The sequence below is a fragment of the Heterodontus francisci genome, chromosome 3, assembly GCF_036365525.1.
Source record: "Heterodontus francisci isolate sHetFra1 chromosome 3, sHetFra1.hap1, whole genome shotgun sequence".
NCBI classification, from domain to species: domain Eukaryota; kingdom Metazoa; phylum Chordata; class Chondrichthyes; order Heterodontiformes; family Heterodontidae; genus Heterodontus; species Heterodontus francisci.
The window spans coordinates 74,462,364-74,480,718 of NC_090373.1; the positions used below are offsets into that span (position 1 = coordinate 74,462,364).

At 41.6% G+C, this 18,355-nt stretch overlaps 1 protein-coding gene across 8 annotated transcripts in view; it reads left to right on the plus strand.

The window, feature by feature from the left end:
• Nucleotides 1–18,355, plus strand: part of ldah (lipid droplet associated hydrolase) — a 356,347-nt gene that overhangs the window by 16,515 nt on the left and 321,477 nt on the right. For all 8 annotated transcript variants that reach the window (XM_068023320.1, XM_068023329.1, XM_068023345.1 and 5 more), the window contains one exon: nt 7,794–7,958. In XM_068023320.1, coding sequence (XP_067879421.1) covers nt 7,808–7,958 — 151 coding nt within the window. In that variant the 5' untranslated portion in view covers nt 7,794–7,807. The remainder of the gene's footprint in view (nt 1–7,793; nt 7,959–18,355) is intronic.

Sequence of the window (18,355 nt, forward strand, 5' to 3'; positions counted from 1 at the left end):
TGTGTTCCCCAACATTTCTGGTATGATATTTGTGTCCTCCTTTGTGAAGATAGAACCAAAGTATGCATTTAGTGGGTCAGCCATTTCTTTGTTCCCAATAATAAATTCCCCTGTTTCTGACTGTAATAGATCTACATTTGTCTTCACCAATCTTTTTCTCTTCACATACCTATCGAAACTTCTACAGTCAGTCTTTATGTTCCCCGCAAGCTTGCTCTCATACTCTATTTTCCCCTTCTTAATCAATCCCTTGGTCCTCCTTTACTGAATTCTAAACTGCTCCCAATCCTCAGGTCTGTTGTTTTTCCTGGCAAATTTATATGCCTCTTCCTTGGATCTAATGCTATCTCTAATTTCCCTTGTAAGCCATGGTTTGACTACCTTTCCCGTTTTACTTTTGTACCAGACAGGGATAAACCATTGTTGCAGTTCATCCATGCGTTCTTTAAATGTTTGCCATTGCCTATCCACCATCATCCCTTTAAGTAATGTTTCCCAATCCGTCAAGGCCAACTCACGCCCTATACCTTTGTAGTTTCCTATACTAAGATTCAGGACCCTTGTCTCAGAATCAACTACATCACTCTCCATCTTGATGAAGATTTCTATCATATTATGGTCGCTCGTCCCCAAGGTTTCTCGCACCATTAGATTGTCAATTATTCCTCTCTCATTACACAATACCCAGTTTAGGATGGCCTGTTCTCTAGTTGGTTCCTCAACGTATTGGTCGAGAAAACCATCCCTTATGCACTCCCAAGAATTCCTCCTCTACGGTATTGTGACTAATTTGATTTGCCCAATCTATATGCAGATTAAGGTCACCCATAACTACAGATGTTCCTTTATTGCATGCATCTCTAATTTCCTGTATGCCTCTAATGCCATTCCCAACATCACCACTACAGTTTGGGGGTCTATGTACAACCTCCACTAACGTTTTTTGCCCCTTCGGGCTTCTCAGCTCTACCCATACAGATTCCACATCGTCATACCTAATATCTTTCCTCACTATTGCGTTAATTTCCTCTTTAATCAGCAATGCAGCTCCACCGCCTTTTGCTTTTTGTCTGTCCTTCCTAAATACTGAATATCCCTGGTCACCTTGCAGCCATGTCTCTGTAATCCTGACTATATCATACCTGTTTACATCTGTTTGCGTGATTAATTCATCCACTTTATTGCGAATGCTCCACGTGTGAAGGCACAAAGCCTTAAGGCTTGTCTTTTTAACATTTGGCCCTTGATTTCTCCGCCTATCACTTTTCTTATTCCCCTTACTGTCTTTTGTTCTTGTCTTTGATCCCCTCCTCCTCTGACTCCTTGCAAAGGTTCCCATCCCCCTGCCATTTTAGTTTAAACCCTCCCCAACCACTCTAGCAAATACTCCCCCTAGGACATCAGTCCCGGTCCTGCCCAGGTGTAACCCGTCAGTTTGTACTGGCCCCACCTCCCCCAGAACCGGTCCCAATGCCCCAGGAATCTAAAACCCTCCCCTTCACACCATTTCTTCAGCCACGTATTCATCCGATATATCCTGATATTTCTACTCTGACTAGCACGTGGCACTGGTAGTAATCCTGAGATCACTACCTTTGAGGTCCTACTTTTCAACTTACTTCCTAGCTCCCTATATTCTGCTTTTTGGACCTCATCCTTTTTTTAACCTAAGTCGTTTGTACCAATGTGTACCATGACCACTGGCTGTTCACCGTCCCCCTTCAGAATGTCCTGTAACTGCTCTGAGACATCCTTGACCCGAGCACCAGGGAGGCAACATACCATCCTGGAGTCTCGTTTGTGGCCACAGAAACGCCTGCCTGTTCCCCTTACAATTGAATCCCCTATAACTATTGCATTCCCACACTTTTTACTCCTCCCCTGTGCAGCAGAGCCAACTGTGGTGCAACGAATTGGGCTGTTGCTGCTTTCCCCTGAGAGGCCATTCCCCCCAACAGTATCCAAAGCAGTATATTTGTTTTGCAGGGGAATAGCCACAGGAGATTCCTGAACTGCCTGTTTAGTCCTGTTGTTGAACAGCAGCTCTCTGATGACTCTCTCCCTCTGGACCATGACCCGATTACAAAACATTAAGCCAGTATTTCCCAGATAGTGACCAAACTTATCTCTTCTGGGATCTTCCTGCCACTGCCTCCACCCTCATTGTTCTCCAACCCCATACAGCCTGCTTCTACCTCCTCACCAAGGCACACAAGCAGGACTGTCCTTGTAGACTAATTGTTTTAACTTGCTCCTGTCCCACTGAACTAATTTCCTCCTGCCTGAAGCTTTTCATTCCTCCCTTTCAGTCTCTACCTGCCTGTGTTTGACTCCTCTGATGCTCTGTCCCACTTTAAGAATTGCAGATTCTGCAGTCCCCAGTTGTCTTCCTTTCACCTTGGATGTGAAGTCTCTCTATACAGTCATCTGTCACCAGAAAAGGCCGCAGGCACTCCTCTTCTTCCTTGAATAGCGGCTCAGCTGGTCCTCTTCCACCACCTCCCTCCTTTGCCTGACTGAATTTGTTCTCATCTTGAACAACATCTTTCAACTCCACTCACTTGCTGCAGATAAAAAGCATGGTTATGAGAATCCCCATAGGTTACAGCTATTGGCAGGTTTTTTGTAATGTTGAGCACTCTTTGTTCTAGATCTATTCAGGCACCCTCTGAGACCTGTACTTCAGTATATTGACCACTGTGTGGGTGCTGCTTCTTGCTATTGCTCTGCCATTGAGAGTTTTATTCCCAGGTTTCTAATTTCTACCATCCCATGCCTTTAGGTGGTCCATCTGAGTCTCCCTTCCCTTTCCAGACTTTTCTCTCGCTTTCTGTTATAAATAACTTCCTGCCGACTTCCATAACTACCTGGACTTTGTCTCTTCCCATCTCATCCTCCCAGTTTCTCCGCTTCTGTCAGATTTGCTCTGATAACTGTACCTACCACACCAGAGCTCTGGTATGTCCTTCCGAGGATTCTCCTCTGCTGTGGTCAACAGGGCAGTTTTGTCCCATTACCCTGAATCCTTCTCTCAACTATGATAGAGTTCCTCCAGATTTTTACTTTCTACCTCGCCAGCCCCGAGAGTCACCAGATTATCGTTTAACATTTCCGCCACTTTATATTTATATATACTGTGATCCCACCATCAAATGCATCTTCCCATCCATCCCCTGTTCACTTTCCTGAGGTTTTGTTCCTCTGTGACTGATTCATTCATTCCAAATTAGTGGGTCCAAAGCCTTTTTTTTGAGCACGGTCCTAAACAAAATGAGCACAGGGAGTTTTTATTCACTTCCTCATGCATAGGAACGCACCTCAAAAATTACTCACTTCAAAACCAGTTTTCACTGCTGGGCATCAGAGTCAGAAATGGAAATGTGGGGAGAATGTTCACACATTTTGGAAGTGGAAAACCTGGAGCTCTGAACTGCATTTAATTGGATCCAGTAAGGATGCCTGTTGCTGAATAAGGAAAATAATTTATTGACTAGCGATGTAAACCCTGGCTTTGGATGAGAACCCAAAACGTTTTTAAAGAGATTATTTTAAATATTTTGAATATGTTCCACAAACTTGGGTGTTTACCATATTGTTTAAGGATAGTTGCTTTAGGATAATGCGTTACTTGTTTAAAGAATGTGTAGTATAATGGTGTGAGTTCATTTACCATCCTAAAGGTGAACTTAAATGGATTTATTACCCATCTATATCTGTTTAATAGGAATAGAGAACTATACATGTAGGACAGTGGCAAGGGCTCTGTGTTTAAGAAAAACAGCAAAAGACAAGCTCTAATATTTTCTTCCATGTCATATAAGAAAGAACTTGCACTTATATTGTCAAAACTTGCTCATGCTGATAAGTCGTAAAAGTATCAATGTGGCATTTGATTATTAAATTCACTTTTCTTTTAGGAAGTTTTGTTAATCAATAATGAATGTTAAATAAATAAACACAAGTCTAAATTTTTATATTGATGAAGCTGAAACCTGGCACATAACATTAGAATGTGATTCTTACTATTTACAAAACGTTGAGTTGATTCTTCAAATTTAAAACATAAAGATCTGGAAATTGGTTAATGTCATCTCTTCGCTACATGTAATGTGTGCTGAAATTCAAATTCAGTTCGCAGTAGATGTTTCCAACATGCTAATGTAAATGAGGCTTATGGCCCAATATTGGGTGCTGCTTGGGCATTCCCTGTGCCCAGTTTGCAAGCATTTTCTCGGCCACTGTTTCCAATGGACAAAACATTCAGTATTAACTAGGGAATCTCCCATGGCCTTGAAGGATCTGCTGTGCTGGACTTGCCTCTGTGGCTGGTTTACTACTAGAAGTAGACTGCACGTTCCACCCGTTGGTGATACACCACCCAGAACCAGCTCAACTTTTCATTAAATATTCATGCTGGCTTCTGATGGAGTGTGATTACGGCCTTATATAGGGAGCCTGCCTTTGGGGGTGTAGAGGGTATAGAAAAATCCTGTGCGACTGCAATAGGGGAATGGATCAAGGCACCATGTTGTGAGTTGCAGCAGTGTCTAAGGCTGGTATTTTCTCAGGGAACCAAATCACTAATTTAAAGACCCTTCAGTTGAAGAGTTACTGTCTGAAATCCAGAAGTGTAGAACCCAGTATTTTCACCCTGAAGGAGGTAGCCTTGGCAGTGAGTGTCACCTCCAGCAGTCCCTGCAATGCTCTTCATTGCAAAAGAAGTTCACTTATGCCTCTTTCTCAATTGCAGCCATTACCTTCACTGCACTGAACACCATCTGTAATTTATCAACAACAACCAGGTGGTACTGCAATATCCTTCACGTCCCTTTCCTTCTTTTGCAAGTGTTATATTCATATCTGAACATATGGGGAAACAGTGGAAGACTCAGATGATAGGTATTTCATTGCTAATGCCTATTCTCACCACCATTAAGGAATATCTTCTGAAAGCTGGATTCCATTTCATATGATGGCACTTTATACTTTTTTCTGTAAGGAAAAATGACCCATAACCAAACACGAGGAAGTACTACCTCATTTCCCCCGCTGAGCCTGCTGTAAATCATTGGCAAACCACCATAGTCGAAGAAATGTGAGGCTAGGATTGAAAGGATACACAATAGTTGCCACTAAGTTAAGACAATGTGACCTTGCTTGTTAGAATTATTTTCAATGAATGGTCTTTGTCACTAACAGGTTCTGTCTGGATGATCTAGGCAACGTAAGGAATGCCTATGCAAAGGAATATCAATTGATCTTCAAATGAGAGCCTTGGTAATTTAGAAAAGAGCTACATGTCAACAAGTGAATGCTTTGCATTTATTGCCAAATAGGGACTGCGATGGGAAGACTTGTTTGGAAACTCCACATAGATCTTAGTCAAATGAGCTGTACCTACTGTTGACAGAACCCAGTTATTGTTTCATGAGTGAAGCGCCGCCTTCTCGAGTATTGTTGAAACGTTACAGTGAGGTAACCTGGCCTGGATGTGCAGATGGGGAGGCATTTTTCAATGAAGTAGATGCCAGAAGCTGTTCACATTGCTTGTTCAATTTGCCATCTCTGAGCAGATCCTTTTCTTGTGCCTCAACACAGAGGAACTCATTTGGTTCCCGAAGTCCCAGGAAAAAATCTGAAGAAAGGGCACAGTGGTCTTCTGTGTCTAGCTTTAGAGCTCTTGCGGCATTCAGCAGTGCACCACCTGTGGTTCCCCCATAACAACAGTCAACCACTTGCATTCATATAGTACTTTTAATATAGGAAAACATTTTGAAGCTGTTTCACAGATTTGAAGTCAGACAATATTAACACTGAGCTAAAGAAGGAGATACCAGGAGGGTGAGACTAAAAGCTTGGTCCAAGAGATGCTGTTTAATTAGGGTCTTAAAATGATGAGAGAGAGGTGGAGAGGCAAAGATTTAGGGAGGGAATTCCAGAGGGGCTAGATGGCTGAAGGTGCTGTTGGTAATGGTGGGGCCAATAAAGTTTAGAATGCAGCAGAGACTGTAGTTGGAGGAATGCAGAGTGCTCGGAATGTTTTCAGCTGGAGAAGGTTCAAGAAGGGCAAGGCCATATAGGGATTTGAATGTGAGTATGAGAATTTTGAATTGGAGGCATTTAGGACCTGGAGCCAGTGTAGACCAGTGAGCACAGGGGTGGTGGATGAGCTTGAGTTTGTCGAGGTGAAAGATGGGATACTGGCCAGTAGAGTATTTCAGTCATCAAGACTGGACGCAACAGTAGCATAGATGAGATTTTCAAAGTGGTAGATAGGCTGAGGTGTGTACAAAGATCGACAATGTTATAGAGATGGAGGTAGGTGGTCTTTTTGATGCAGAGGATATGGGGTCAGAGGTCGGTGCAGCTTAAAACGGCGAGCTGGCAAACAGTTTGGTTCAGCTTGAGACAGTGGATGAAGAAGGGGACAAAATCGAGGACAAGGGAACAAAGTTCAAGGGCGAAGGGAAATGAAGGCATTGGCTTCACTTTTCTAGGCCTCAGTGCCAATGGTGTTCTTAATAGGGAAGGATATTGGCCAGTTGGGCTAAGTAATTTATTCCTGCTGACATTTTCATGCAGCAGGGTGGGTAAAAAGCAGCGAGCACAATCCGTCTCAAGTTGGCTCAGAGAAAAATCGTGCTAGTAATTTTTTGGGGATCAGGATTCAGTGGCGAGTATCTCTTCTCCAATTTCCTCTGATTTCCATCTGGACTTTATGAATATAGAATCACAGAATGGTACAACACAGGAGGCCATTCGTGCCATCGTGGGTAAGTCTCCAGAGGAGAATCTAGCCTGGTATGTCTTTCAGCTGTGTTAGTTTCATTAAATTGCTGCTCTGCCTCTGGAGCAAGTAAGAATAATAGGCAATCTTGTCATAATGGTTTTTAGAGGGTACAGCACCACTTCTGCAGGAAGTAAGGATAGTAGGCATTACCAATACAGCATTGCTCTTCAATTCAATTTACTGGAACATGACAGGTTACCAACTCGAGCATTCCAATATAATAAAAGTGCTTGTTTTTCTTCATTTTTGGGGCTCCAAAGTAATTCTCCATACCCTGGTCTTTCAAAGACTGACTTTAATTGAAAAAATATTTGTATAACTATGAAAAAGTCTCCTAAGTTGTTATGTGACTACAACAAGTAAAGGAGAGGAGGCAACATTTTTCAAATAGTTCAAAGATTGTGTATTTAAAAAAAAAATTTAAATGCTTAGTAACCAGAGTTGAATAACAAACCTGACCTTTAAATTATATCATTATTATCAGTATTGTACAACAAAGCACTCAATTATTGCAGGGATCCCTTGAGGGAAACAGCCCAAATGTTTTTGTTGCATAGTTGTTCTCCTTGCTTTACTGCCAATGAATGGAAAGATGAAAGTTTTTCCCTCTCTTTTTAAAACAAAAATGTTACTGCAGCTATTAACGTTTGTAAAAATGTATATTTTATAAATCTTAAATCATTTCAATATGATTATTCAGTTGGCTTGCACTTCTCCTGTTGTGGTAGCAATCTCCATGCAGCTGTGCAATTTGGGCGGCTTTAAGCTTTGAACCTATGTTTGGCGTCCAATTTAAAGTTGCACCATCCATTGGATGGTTGGAAGTATGCCTGGATCTGTTGGGCTTCACACAATCATAATTTATGTTCTCTGTCGAGTACCAAATATTAGATGTGATTTAATGTTAATAACAAAAACTAACTCCCCCTACCCCCCCAAAACCCCCAAGAAGAAGCTACTGATTGAATTTTTTTTTGATGATTACAAATTTTGTTTTGTTTAGCTTCCAATACGAAAATGCTGTTTATGGAGGAAGAACCATTTGCCCAAGAAGAATTCCTCTATTGCTGTGGGGCTGCTACTCAGCTGCTAAAGTTTGGATCCCTTGATTGTTGGCTGAAAGTTAGATCAAATAATTCTTCCAAAGTGTTATTCCTGATTATTCCAGGTAAGGAATCCAAAGCATTGTTTTTTTAAAGCCAAAAAAAAATCAGAGGTGTTTTCAAATCTTTTGTCAACTTGAGTATACCAGAACCTTCCTCATAATGCAATTGCCTTATTTTGCCAATAGTAGCACCAAATTATATAACTTCAGTTTAATTCAGATGCTAAAATTTATAATTGACCATAACATTGAAAGAAAAAATGTCTGAGTTCAGTACGATGTTGATGTACTGTCGAGCGATGAATTTCCATTGCCTCTATCTTGAGTCAATATTGTGACAATTTATATGGTAGAAAAACCATTTTATGTGACAATTTCACATCTTTCATTATATATTGCGGAGGTGAACACAAGTGTAAATACCTCCCTTTTCAGCTTGCCTCCCAAAAACTGTCCAAGAAGAAAATGTGAATCATCAGTTGTATATGGTTATTAGTGTTGCAATGGAAAAAGTGTGAATATCAAAATATTTTCCTTCCTCTTACAGATTTAATGCATGCTGATGTTTGTATTCTAATGTTCATAGTAGATAGATTACTTAAGGGAGCCTGTTAGCAGGGGCATAGAGTATTCAAGTGCAGAAAAGCCTAAATTTTTAGTTAAAGGATTCAATGATCTGTCCTTCCATTTAAGGGAGGACATTTGAAAGGCCAATTTTCCACTTGTGGTGTAAGCCGTTTCGAAAGGTCATGAATTGGTAATTCAATTTTGAGTGGTAATGTCACATAAATTTTCTGGGTCAGCTGATTTGTATCTTTTGTTCATAGAAGCAGGTGGGGACTGAGTTGAATGCTGGGAGCAAAGTAGTGGTAGGGAAGGAAATTTGTGTGCAAGCGAAATTGGTGACAATTAAAGGAAAGTGTCACAAAGGGGGACAAAAATTCTGGAAGCCTTACAGGGGGCCTTTTTGAGGCTGAAGGAGTAGAGGATTAAAAATTGACAGATAAAAATGCAGGAATTGGTAACTACCATGTAAAGACTTGAGGTTGCAGTCACTTTCCATGCCATCTTTATGATGCATGTTAGCAGATGCCCTCACAGCGGATGGCATGGTTCTGCATTTGGCTCTGCAAACCCAACCCTGTGAAAACATTTTCCTATAACCATTGGAGGTGAGTGCACCAATGTCTGCAAATATGGCTGGTGACATTTTGGTGGGTGCAGCCAATAAAGCTTTGCTGCCTTATGCAGTATCAGGTCAAGCATTACTTGCTATGGGTTGGGTTGCTTCTGAAGAATCATCCAGTATTACAGTCAGGTCTTCATTTTTTATCTGTGCCATTGAGCCTGCTGTCATTGAAAGTTGGAGGCTCTGCTTCCACTAATCTTCCAAAATGAGGCTTGGCCTCTTCTGTATGCAGAACCAGATGTGCAGATACCAGCAAGTGAGCACAGAGCATCTCTTGTGCATTGTGATCCGCCTGCCATATCTTTGTTCTTTCTCTTTATCCCAGCATATTACATTGTTAGATTCTCATTGGGGAACCCATTGATGGTTATAAATGTGCTGCAGAAAAATATATATAAATAAAACTATTGCTACAAAGCCTCATGCGAATGTATGCATTATGGGAAAAATAATTTAAGAATGGTCTAGAAATGGCCTCTAACAGCAAAAGAAGTTTCTTTGTGATCCTTGAAATGTTCATGTCTAAACTGCCAATTTCTTGGTAATCTTAGATGGTGAATTATATTGGTTTTAATGTGGCATAGTGCTGACTCAGAATTGAGTCCTGCATTATTACATAAATCTGCACTGAATGCTAAGCCTGGAAGTGTTCATTGAAAACTAGTGGAGCAGAGACCTGGTATAACTGGTGGTCTCCTTTTTTCCCTCAGCTTAACACCCCAGAAACTGGTGAAAATGGGCTTAAGGCTAGGGAAAATTGGAGTGCGGATAGTTATAGAAAATAACGACTGGAACTTCTAGGCAGAATTGCTCCAAAAGTGATTTAATAAACTTACATACAACCTAAATGCATAAAATGGAAATCAATCAGTTCTCTGCTGCACTACTTCGACTTTTTGCTCTGAGAGTCATGTAGTATATGGATATAAGTTACAGTCTACCTCCACCTCTGTCTTTTTGTCTGGTTACGTTTTCCTCCCATGTCAGATAGGTTGGATGAAGTAAAAAGTAAGAAAGAAAAGACTTGCGTTTATATATCACCTTTCACAATCAGTGGACTTCTCAAAACGCTTTACAGCCAGTGAAGTACTTTTGATCCTGTATTGTAAGTAAGTACGGCAGCATAGTGGTTAAGTTACTGGACTAATACTCCAGAGGCTTGGACTATCTATCTAGAGATAGAAGTTCACAACCCATCGTGGAAACTAGGGAATTTAATTAAATAAATCTGTAATAAAAGCCAGTATCAGTAATGGTGACCAATGTCGTCACTAATGTCCTTGGCTGACTCCAGACCCACAACAAATGTGGTTGATTCTGAACTGCCTTCTGAAATGACTGAACAAGCCACTCAGTTGTGTTCAAGAAGATGTCTCACCATCACCTCAATTAGGGATAGGCAGTAAGTGCTGGACTTGCTCGTGATGTCCATATCCCATGAATGAATTTTTAAAAAATGAGAATCCCTGATATGATATTCGATTCTGCTTCTTCTAGCCTTCCCGTTGGTTTGGCAATTGAAAGGTATATGTTGCGCTTATTGCCTAATGTCCTGGATAGTATTGACCATCATGGTTTTGAGAAAACAATCTATTGGCTTTTAATGTGACAAATGCATTTTGCAGTGTTTATATCTAAACGTTGATCCCTTTCATTTTCTAAATTTTGGACAACCTACAGCATCTTATGAATTGAAACTTTTTTTAAATATAGATTAAGGGTTTGACCAGTCCTGGGAAAGGCACAAGATTGAGGGAGGCCATTCACCTTATGTTAATTCATCAATCTGGAAAGATGCTGAAGTCCACACCATTGCTGCATCCAATTCTTGCTTAAATGGTTTCAGGGATATAGAGGTATAGGCAAAGTGAAAAAAGTTACCAAGATTACACCAGAACTGAGAGATTATTATCAGGAAAGATTGAACATGCTGGGGCTCTTTTCTTTAGGTGATCTAATAGAGGTCTTTAAAATTGCGATAAGGTAGACATGGAGATGTTTCCACTTGTGGGGTGGAGTTCCAAAGCTAAGGGGCCATAAATAAGAAGATAGTCAATAATAAATCCAATAGAGAATTCAGGAGAAATTTCTTTACCCCGAAAGTAGTGAGAATGTGCAACTCACTACCACATGGAGTGGTTGAGGTGAACAGCATAGATTACTTTAAGGGGAAGTTAGATAAGTACATGAGGGAGAAAGGAATCTAAGGATATGTTGATAGTGAGATGAAGTAGGGTTGGAGGAGGCGCGCGTGGAATTTAAACACCAGCATTGACCTGTTGGGCCAGATGACCTGTTTCTGTGCTGTAAATTCTAGGTAACGGAATACATATGATGGCTATTGTGACTTTCAGTCTTCCATTAGCAAGAAATCAGCTTGAGGCATTTGCTGAAATCTATATCCTTTCATGAATCTAGAAACAAAACATTTTATTCATGCTTTGGGCTTTAGTCTGGGATGGTAATTCAATTGGTTGATAATTTACAGCTCAGCATTGATCTCTGTGGCGAGCTTCAAAAACGGTGCAGCGCATGCGCAAAATCTACGCCGCTGAGACGCTGCAGTAATTAGCGTGGTAGCTCATTTACATGGAGCGGGCAGAACGCCCGCCCCCGATGACATATAAGGGGTGGGCACTCCGTCCCCTGCAATGGCGTCCAGTGCCTCAGCGCAGGGGCCGGTGCCATTTTTAAAGGGCTTCAAGCCCTTCAGGACCATTTAAATATTTAAAGGTCCCGAAGCAAAAAGTAAAATTTTATTAGCACTTTGAATTCTCTCTCCCACCCCCGCACCCACCCCCCATGAATGATCAATCTATAAATTGCCTTCTCCCCCCAAAAAACTTTTATTCCAATCCCAAACTTTCCCCCCTGAACTTGATAAAGTTTGACTCTCAACCCCTTCCCACCATCCACGCAACCAATAGCTAGCGTTTCCCCCGCCCTCCCCACCCCCCGCGCCCTGAAAACTTCATTTTTTCTCCCTCCCCACCAGCGTTCCACCTCTGATCTCCAAATAGAGATCAGAAGGCGGTGCAGTTCCGGCAACCAACCAGAATATCAACGTGCGATGGCCTTCAGAATGAGGTAAGTGATTATGCATTAATTCAAATACTTGAATTAAGGTTCCGTCACTGAGTGGCGGGGGGTGCTGTTGGTGGTGCCGTCACAAGGCCTCGCTGCTGCCGGTAATATGGGGCAGGGCCTTCCTGGCATTGAGGCCCGTGGCGGGCCTCTCACGGAGGTATTTTCCGGGCCCCCCTGCTACGACCCCTGACGTCGAGCGGCTGGTAAAATCTAGCCCAATATGTCCGAAGCTCAAGTGCCCATCATTACAGCCTATAGAGGCTGCAAACTAAAATTTGTGACTTTAATAAAAAGTGAGAAGTTTCATGGAGTGGTCAGTGACCATCCTTATTATATTTGGCCTATGGCAGGTAATGCTAATAAGCCACCTAAACTTCCTAATGTTGTTTCTGTCTGTCTCAGAATATTGTAATTCTTTCAATTTGTTCTGAATTGCATGATTCTTAGCATTCATATCGTGAAGTTTTATGAAAGCTCCAGTTCTATTCCATTTGTATAGATATTGACAAGTCAGGAATTGTTTTTGTCTCAGTGGAACCTTAGTGGACTAAGGAATATAGAAATTGATGATGGCCTAATAATCTCTATCTAATGCTGAATCTAACTTCTCTGTTTCTTTTTAAGAATGGAATGAAATGTTACAATTCTGTGGCTAATTTGTGGATGCTTGACATAATATTTACCGAAAATGCAGCTGAATTCCAAGGCTCTGTTCTAAAAATTTCATCCAAACGTAGCAATCGAGTCAGCTGAAAGAAAGCTAAATGTGCCTTTCAAAGCTTAATCTTGGAAAAGCTATTGGCCCAAATGATGTAAAGAGATCAAGTTCTTAAGGTCCCCTCTGAGGCATAAGCTGTTTCCCTTAACAGCAACATGCCTGTCCACAAGAGATCAATCATATCAACAGCTCCAGAGTGCTGTCAGGATTTTTTGATTATTACAACAGGCTGAAAAATGCATTTTTTTTAATGCAAGTGAGAAGCATGCTGCCAGTAAGAATGATGGAAAAGCTCGAAGCTTGCCTATTTTGAAGACCCAGCTGTTGATTTTAGCCTAGTATTTTACCACACCCCACATTACGGTTCAATGTAGTAATGTTTCAAATGACTGGTTCTTAACCATGGATTATCACAGTGGACCTTTATATAACTGCATTAACAACTCTAGTCATTGTATCTGAAGTCTCAGTTGTTCAATAATTGCACAATTGGTATTTTTGGGAAAATGGGAACAATTGTAATTGTGATTTTGTTCAGTAATAACTTACAGAATGAACGCAATTTTTCAGAGATGTCACGTACTGTATAAGTGTGAAGTAGAGTTTTATTTTCGGTATCTGTTTTTGAGTGTGAAATGTGCAATAATTTGAAAAAACAAATAGAAACTAGAATGGTTTTCCACCTGTGTGACGGCTTATGTAAAAATACTTTTTTTTATTTATAAACCAAAAATTGTGTTCATAATATTTGAGGAGGTTTAAAATTCTTTAGGTAACTAATACTTATATTTTATACTTCTGTTAGTAAAAATGAAGGGAAAGTCAAATGTCTACCTGTCATAACTCCGTTCATGAACAGTAATGTATAATGTTTAGCTAGAGCTGTAACAAATTCCACTTTGGCTGTGATTTTTGTGTTTTCCAGTAACCCATTTCCCAAGCTTTACTTTTTTTTGAGCCAGCTATGATGTATTCCTTCACTGGCAGTCATTTTGAATCATAATGATGGCCAAAGCTCTGCAGCTTTGAAGTCCCACTTGGATGAAGATACGAAGCTCAAAATCCTGGCATTGTTACAACCTTAATTTTGACCAAACTTTGTCTTATGGGACACTGAATTCCTTTAAAACATGAACAAGCTGGAATTGTCCTTGTGTCTATAAACGTAATTGTGTAACTTCAATTTCTCGAGTCAAAAAAACACTTGCTTGATGGGGACTGGGTTTAATATACTGTCGTTTTACTTTTAGGATTTTGAGTTATAGGATAAAAATATGAATCTCTGTTCTGGTCTACTTGGCTCTGAGGCTTGCGGATGGCTCTGTCATGCTAGGCTCCCACCTGCCAAGAATGAGGCACATTAAGTTTATCATGAATTGATTTTAAACTGTTACTGGAGTGAAGAAAGGACTTGTTAAACAGATCAGCTGTGGCTGGAAAAGACATTTACATACTAACAGACATCAAAGGTGAGGGAGCACATTCCAGGGCTAAGGAGGATACAATCCACAAGGGCCAGGACTGGTTAGACCAGCTGGTCACATGACTACCTGGCTGTTCCAGGGTTTTCTTTTGAACTGGCCACAGAGAGTTTGAAGGGAGAGTGTCTGTTTGTTCCTGGACTGAGAAGATCTCTTTCCTGTCTGCTCCCATCTCTTTCTCTCAAGCCTCTGAATCCACTGAAGACATTTGAACCCCAAGAGAGAAAAGTCTCCCACAGCAAACAAAGTTTAAGAAGAATACTGGGCCCCAACAAAAAGCAAGATCTACCTACAATCAAGGACTGTACAGTGAGCTCAAAGAACCGTAACAACAACTCTTCAGATATTGCCTCAAACTTTTCCACTTATTTTTCTTCTCTTTTCTGTCTCTATTTGCATGTGTGTATCGTGTATGCATGCTAGCGTGGGACGCGTCGTGTATCCGTTCACCGAATTAGAGTTTAAGTTTAATAAATTTCAAATTTTCTTTAAATCTAAGAAAGCCTGTTTGTGCTGGTTTCTTTGCCTTATAATTAAAAAGCGGTGAACAAGAATTCACCAAGGGGGAGCTAAAAACACAGTGTGTTTAAAGATTAAACCCTGTTACAGTAAGACCAGGTGAAGGCTGAGAGGGACCCCTACACACTTTTCTCACCTGGTCGTAACAGAAATTTGGGTGCTAGTGTCCGGAATTTTGCCCACAGACTAATGAGAGAAATTGGAAGTGGGAAGCCAAATTGTTCCCAATCAAAAAGGGAAAGATTTCAATACAGGTTTTCTTGTGGTTGTGTGTGTGTTGAATCTAACATGTCTGCAACTAAAAAGCAGGACCTCAAAGGTTGTAATCTCTGGATTACTTCCGGTGCCACGTGCTAGTGAGTATAGGAATAGGAGGATAGAGCAGATGAATATGTGGCTGAGGAGATGGTGCAGGAGGGAAGGCTTTAGTTTCCTGGATCACTGGGTCTGTTTCTGGCAAAGGTGGGACCTGTACAAGTTGGACAGGTTGCACCTGAACCAGAACGGGACCAACATCCTTGCTGGGAGGTTTGCTAGTGCTGTTGTGGGGGGCGGGGTTAAACTAATTTGGCAGGGGGATGGGATACAGAGTGGAGTTACAGAGTGATGCACAGTCAAATATAGAAGAGAAAGCGAGTCAGTCTGGAAGGCAGAGCAGATATAGACCTTTTAAGGCACAAGTGAAAAATGTAATGCTGGATTGCATCTATTTTAATGCAAGGAGTCTTACTAGTAAGGCAGATGAATTGAGGGCATTGATTAGCACATGGCATTATGATATTATTGCTATCACAGAGACATGGGTGAGGGATGGACAGGACTGGCAGCTCCATATTCCAGGGTACAGAATTTTCAGGCATGACAGAGGAGGGGGTAAAAGAGGAGATGGCGTTGCAATGTTGATCAAGAAGTCAATTACTGCAGTAAGGAGGGATGATATCTTAGAAGGTTCCTCAAATGAGGCCAGATGGGTAGAACTTAAAAACAAAAAGGGGGCAATCACTTGGCTGGGAGTGTATTACAGACCACCAAACAGTCAGGGCGAGATAGAGGAGCAGATATGTAGGCAAATCTCAGAGAGGTGTAAAAATAATAGGGTAATAATGGGGGATTTCAACTTCCCCAATATCAACTGGGATAGTCTTAGTGCAAAAGGCTTAAAGGGGGCAGAATTCTCAAAATGCATACAGGAGAGCTTTTTGAGCCAGTACGTAGAAAGTCCTACAAGAGAAGGGGCAGTACTGGACCTAATCCGAGGGATTGAAGCCAGTCAAGTGGTAGATGTGTCAGTGCGGGAACATTTCGGGGATAGTGACCATAACTCTGTAGGATTTAAGGTGGTTATGGAAAAGGACGAAGATGGACCGAAAATAAAGGTACTGAATTGGGGGAAGGCCAATTTTTAGATGATAAACAGGATCTGGCCAAAGTGGACTGGGAGCAGGTACTTGTAGGAAAGTTGACATCAGGCCAGTGGGAGTCATTCAAAGAGGAAATAGTGAGAGTTCAGAGCCAACATGTACCCATTAAGGTGAAGGGTAGGACTAACAAGTCCAGGGAACCCTGGATGTCAAGGGATATAGAGGATTGGATCAGTTCAAAAAAAAAAAAAAGGAGGCTTATGGCAGATTCAGAGTGTTGAAAACAGTGGAGGCACTAGAGGAGTATAGAAAGTGTAGGGGGGTACTTAAAAAAGTAATTAGGAGAGCGAAGAGGGGACATGAAAAAACACTGTCGGGCAAGATAAAGGAAAATCCTAAGGTGTTTTATCAGTATATTAAGGGCAAGAGGACAACCAGGGAAAGAGTAGGGCCCACTAGGGACCAAAGTGGCAATCTGTGTGTGGAGCCGGAGGACATAGGTGAGGTTTTAAATGATTACTTTTCATTTGTGTTCACTATGGAGAAGGATGATATAGGTGTAGAGATCAGGGAGGGGGATTGTGATATACCTGAACATATTCGCACTGAAAGGGAGGAAGTATTAACTGTTTTAGTAGACTTAAAAGTGGATAAATCCCCAGGCCCAGATGGGATGTATCCCAGGTTGTTATGTGAGGCAAGGGAGGAGATTGCAGGGCCTCTGACACAAATTTTCAAATCCTCTCTGGCCATGGGAGAGGTACCAGAGGACTGGAGGACAGCGAATGTGGTACCATTATTTAAGAAGGGTAGCAGGGATAAACCAGGTAATTACAGGCCGGTGAGTCTCACATCAGTGGTAGGGAAACTATTGGAAAAAAGGGGACAGGAATAATCTCCACTTGGAGAGGCAGGGATTAATCAGAGATAGTCAGCATGGCTTTGTCAGGAGGAGATCGTGTCTGACTAAATTGATTGAAGTCTTCAAGACGGTGACAAAATGTATAGATGAGGGTAAAGCAGTTGATGTAGTCTATATGGACTTCAGTAAGGCTTTTGAGAAGGTCCCGCATGGGAGATTGGTTAAGAAGGTAACAGCCCATGGGATCCAGGGCAATTTGGCAAATTGGATCCAAAATTGGCTTAGTGGCAGGAGGCAGAGGGTAGTGGTTGAGGTTTGTTTTTGCAAGTGGATTCCTGTGACTAGTGGTGTACCGCAGGGATTGGTGCTGGGACCCTTGCTGTACATTAATAATTTAGATGTGAATATAGGAGGTATGATAAGTAAGATCGCAGATGACACGAAAATTGGTGGTGTCGTAAATAGTGAGGAGGAAAGCCTTAGATTACTGGATGATATAGATGGGCTGGTAAGATGGGCAGGGGTGCGGCAAATGGAATTTAATCCTGAGAAGTGTGAGGTGATGCATTTTGGGAGGACTAACAAGGCAAGGGAATATATAATGGATGGTAGGACCCTCGGAAGTACAGAGGGTCAGAGGGACCTTGGTGAACTTGTCCATAGATCACTGAAGGCAGCAGCACAGGTAGATAAGGTGATTAGGAAAGCATATGGGATACTTGCCTTTATTAGCCAAGACATAGAATATAAGAGCAGGGAGGTTATGATGGAGCTGTATAAAACGCTAGTTAGGCCACAGCTGCAGTACTGTGTACAGTTCTGGGCACCACACTATAGGAAGGATGTGATTGCATTGGAGAGGGTGCAGAGGAGATTCACCAGGATGTTGCCTGGGCTGGAGCATTTCAGCTATGAAGAGAGACTGAAAAGGCTAGGGTTGTTTTCCTTAGAGCAGAGAAGGCTGAGGGGAGATATGATTGAGGTATACAAAATTATGAGGGGCATTGATAGGTTAGATAGGAAGAAACATTTTCCCTTAGCAGAGGGGTCAGTAACCAGGGGGCATAGATTTAAGGTAAGGGGCAGGAGGTTTAGAGGGGATTTGAGGAAAACTTTTTTTCACCCAGTGGGTGGTTGGAATCTGGAACGCACTGCTTGAAGAGGTGGTAGAGGCAGGAATCCTCACAACATTTAAGAAGTATTTAGATGAGCACTTGTAACGCCATAGCATACAAGGCTATGG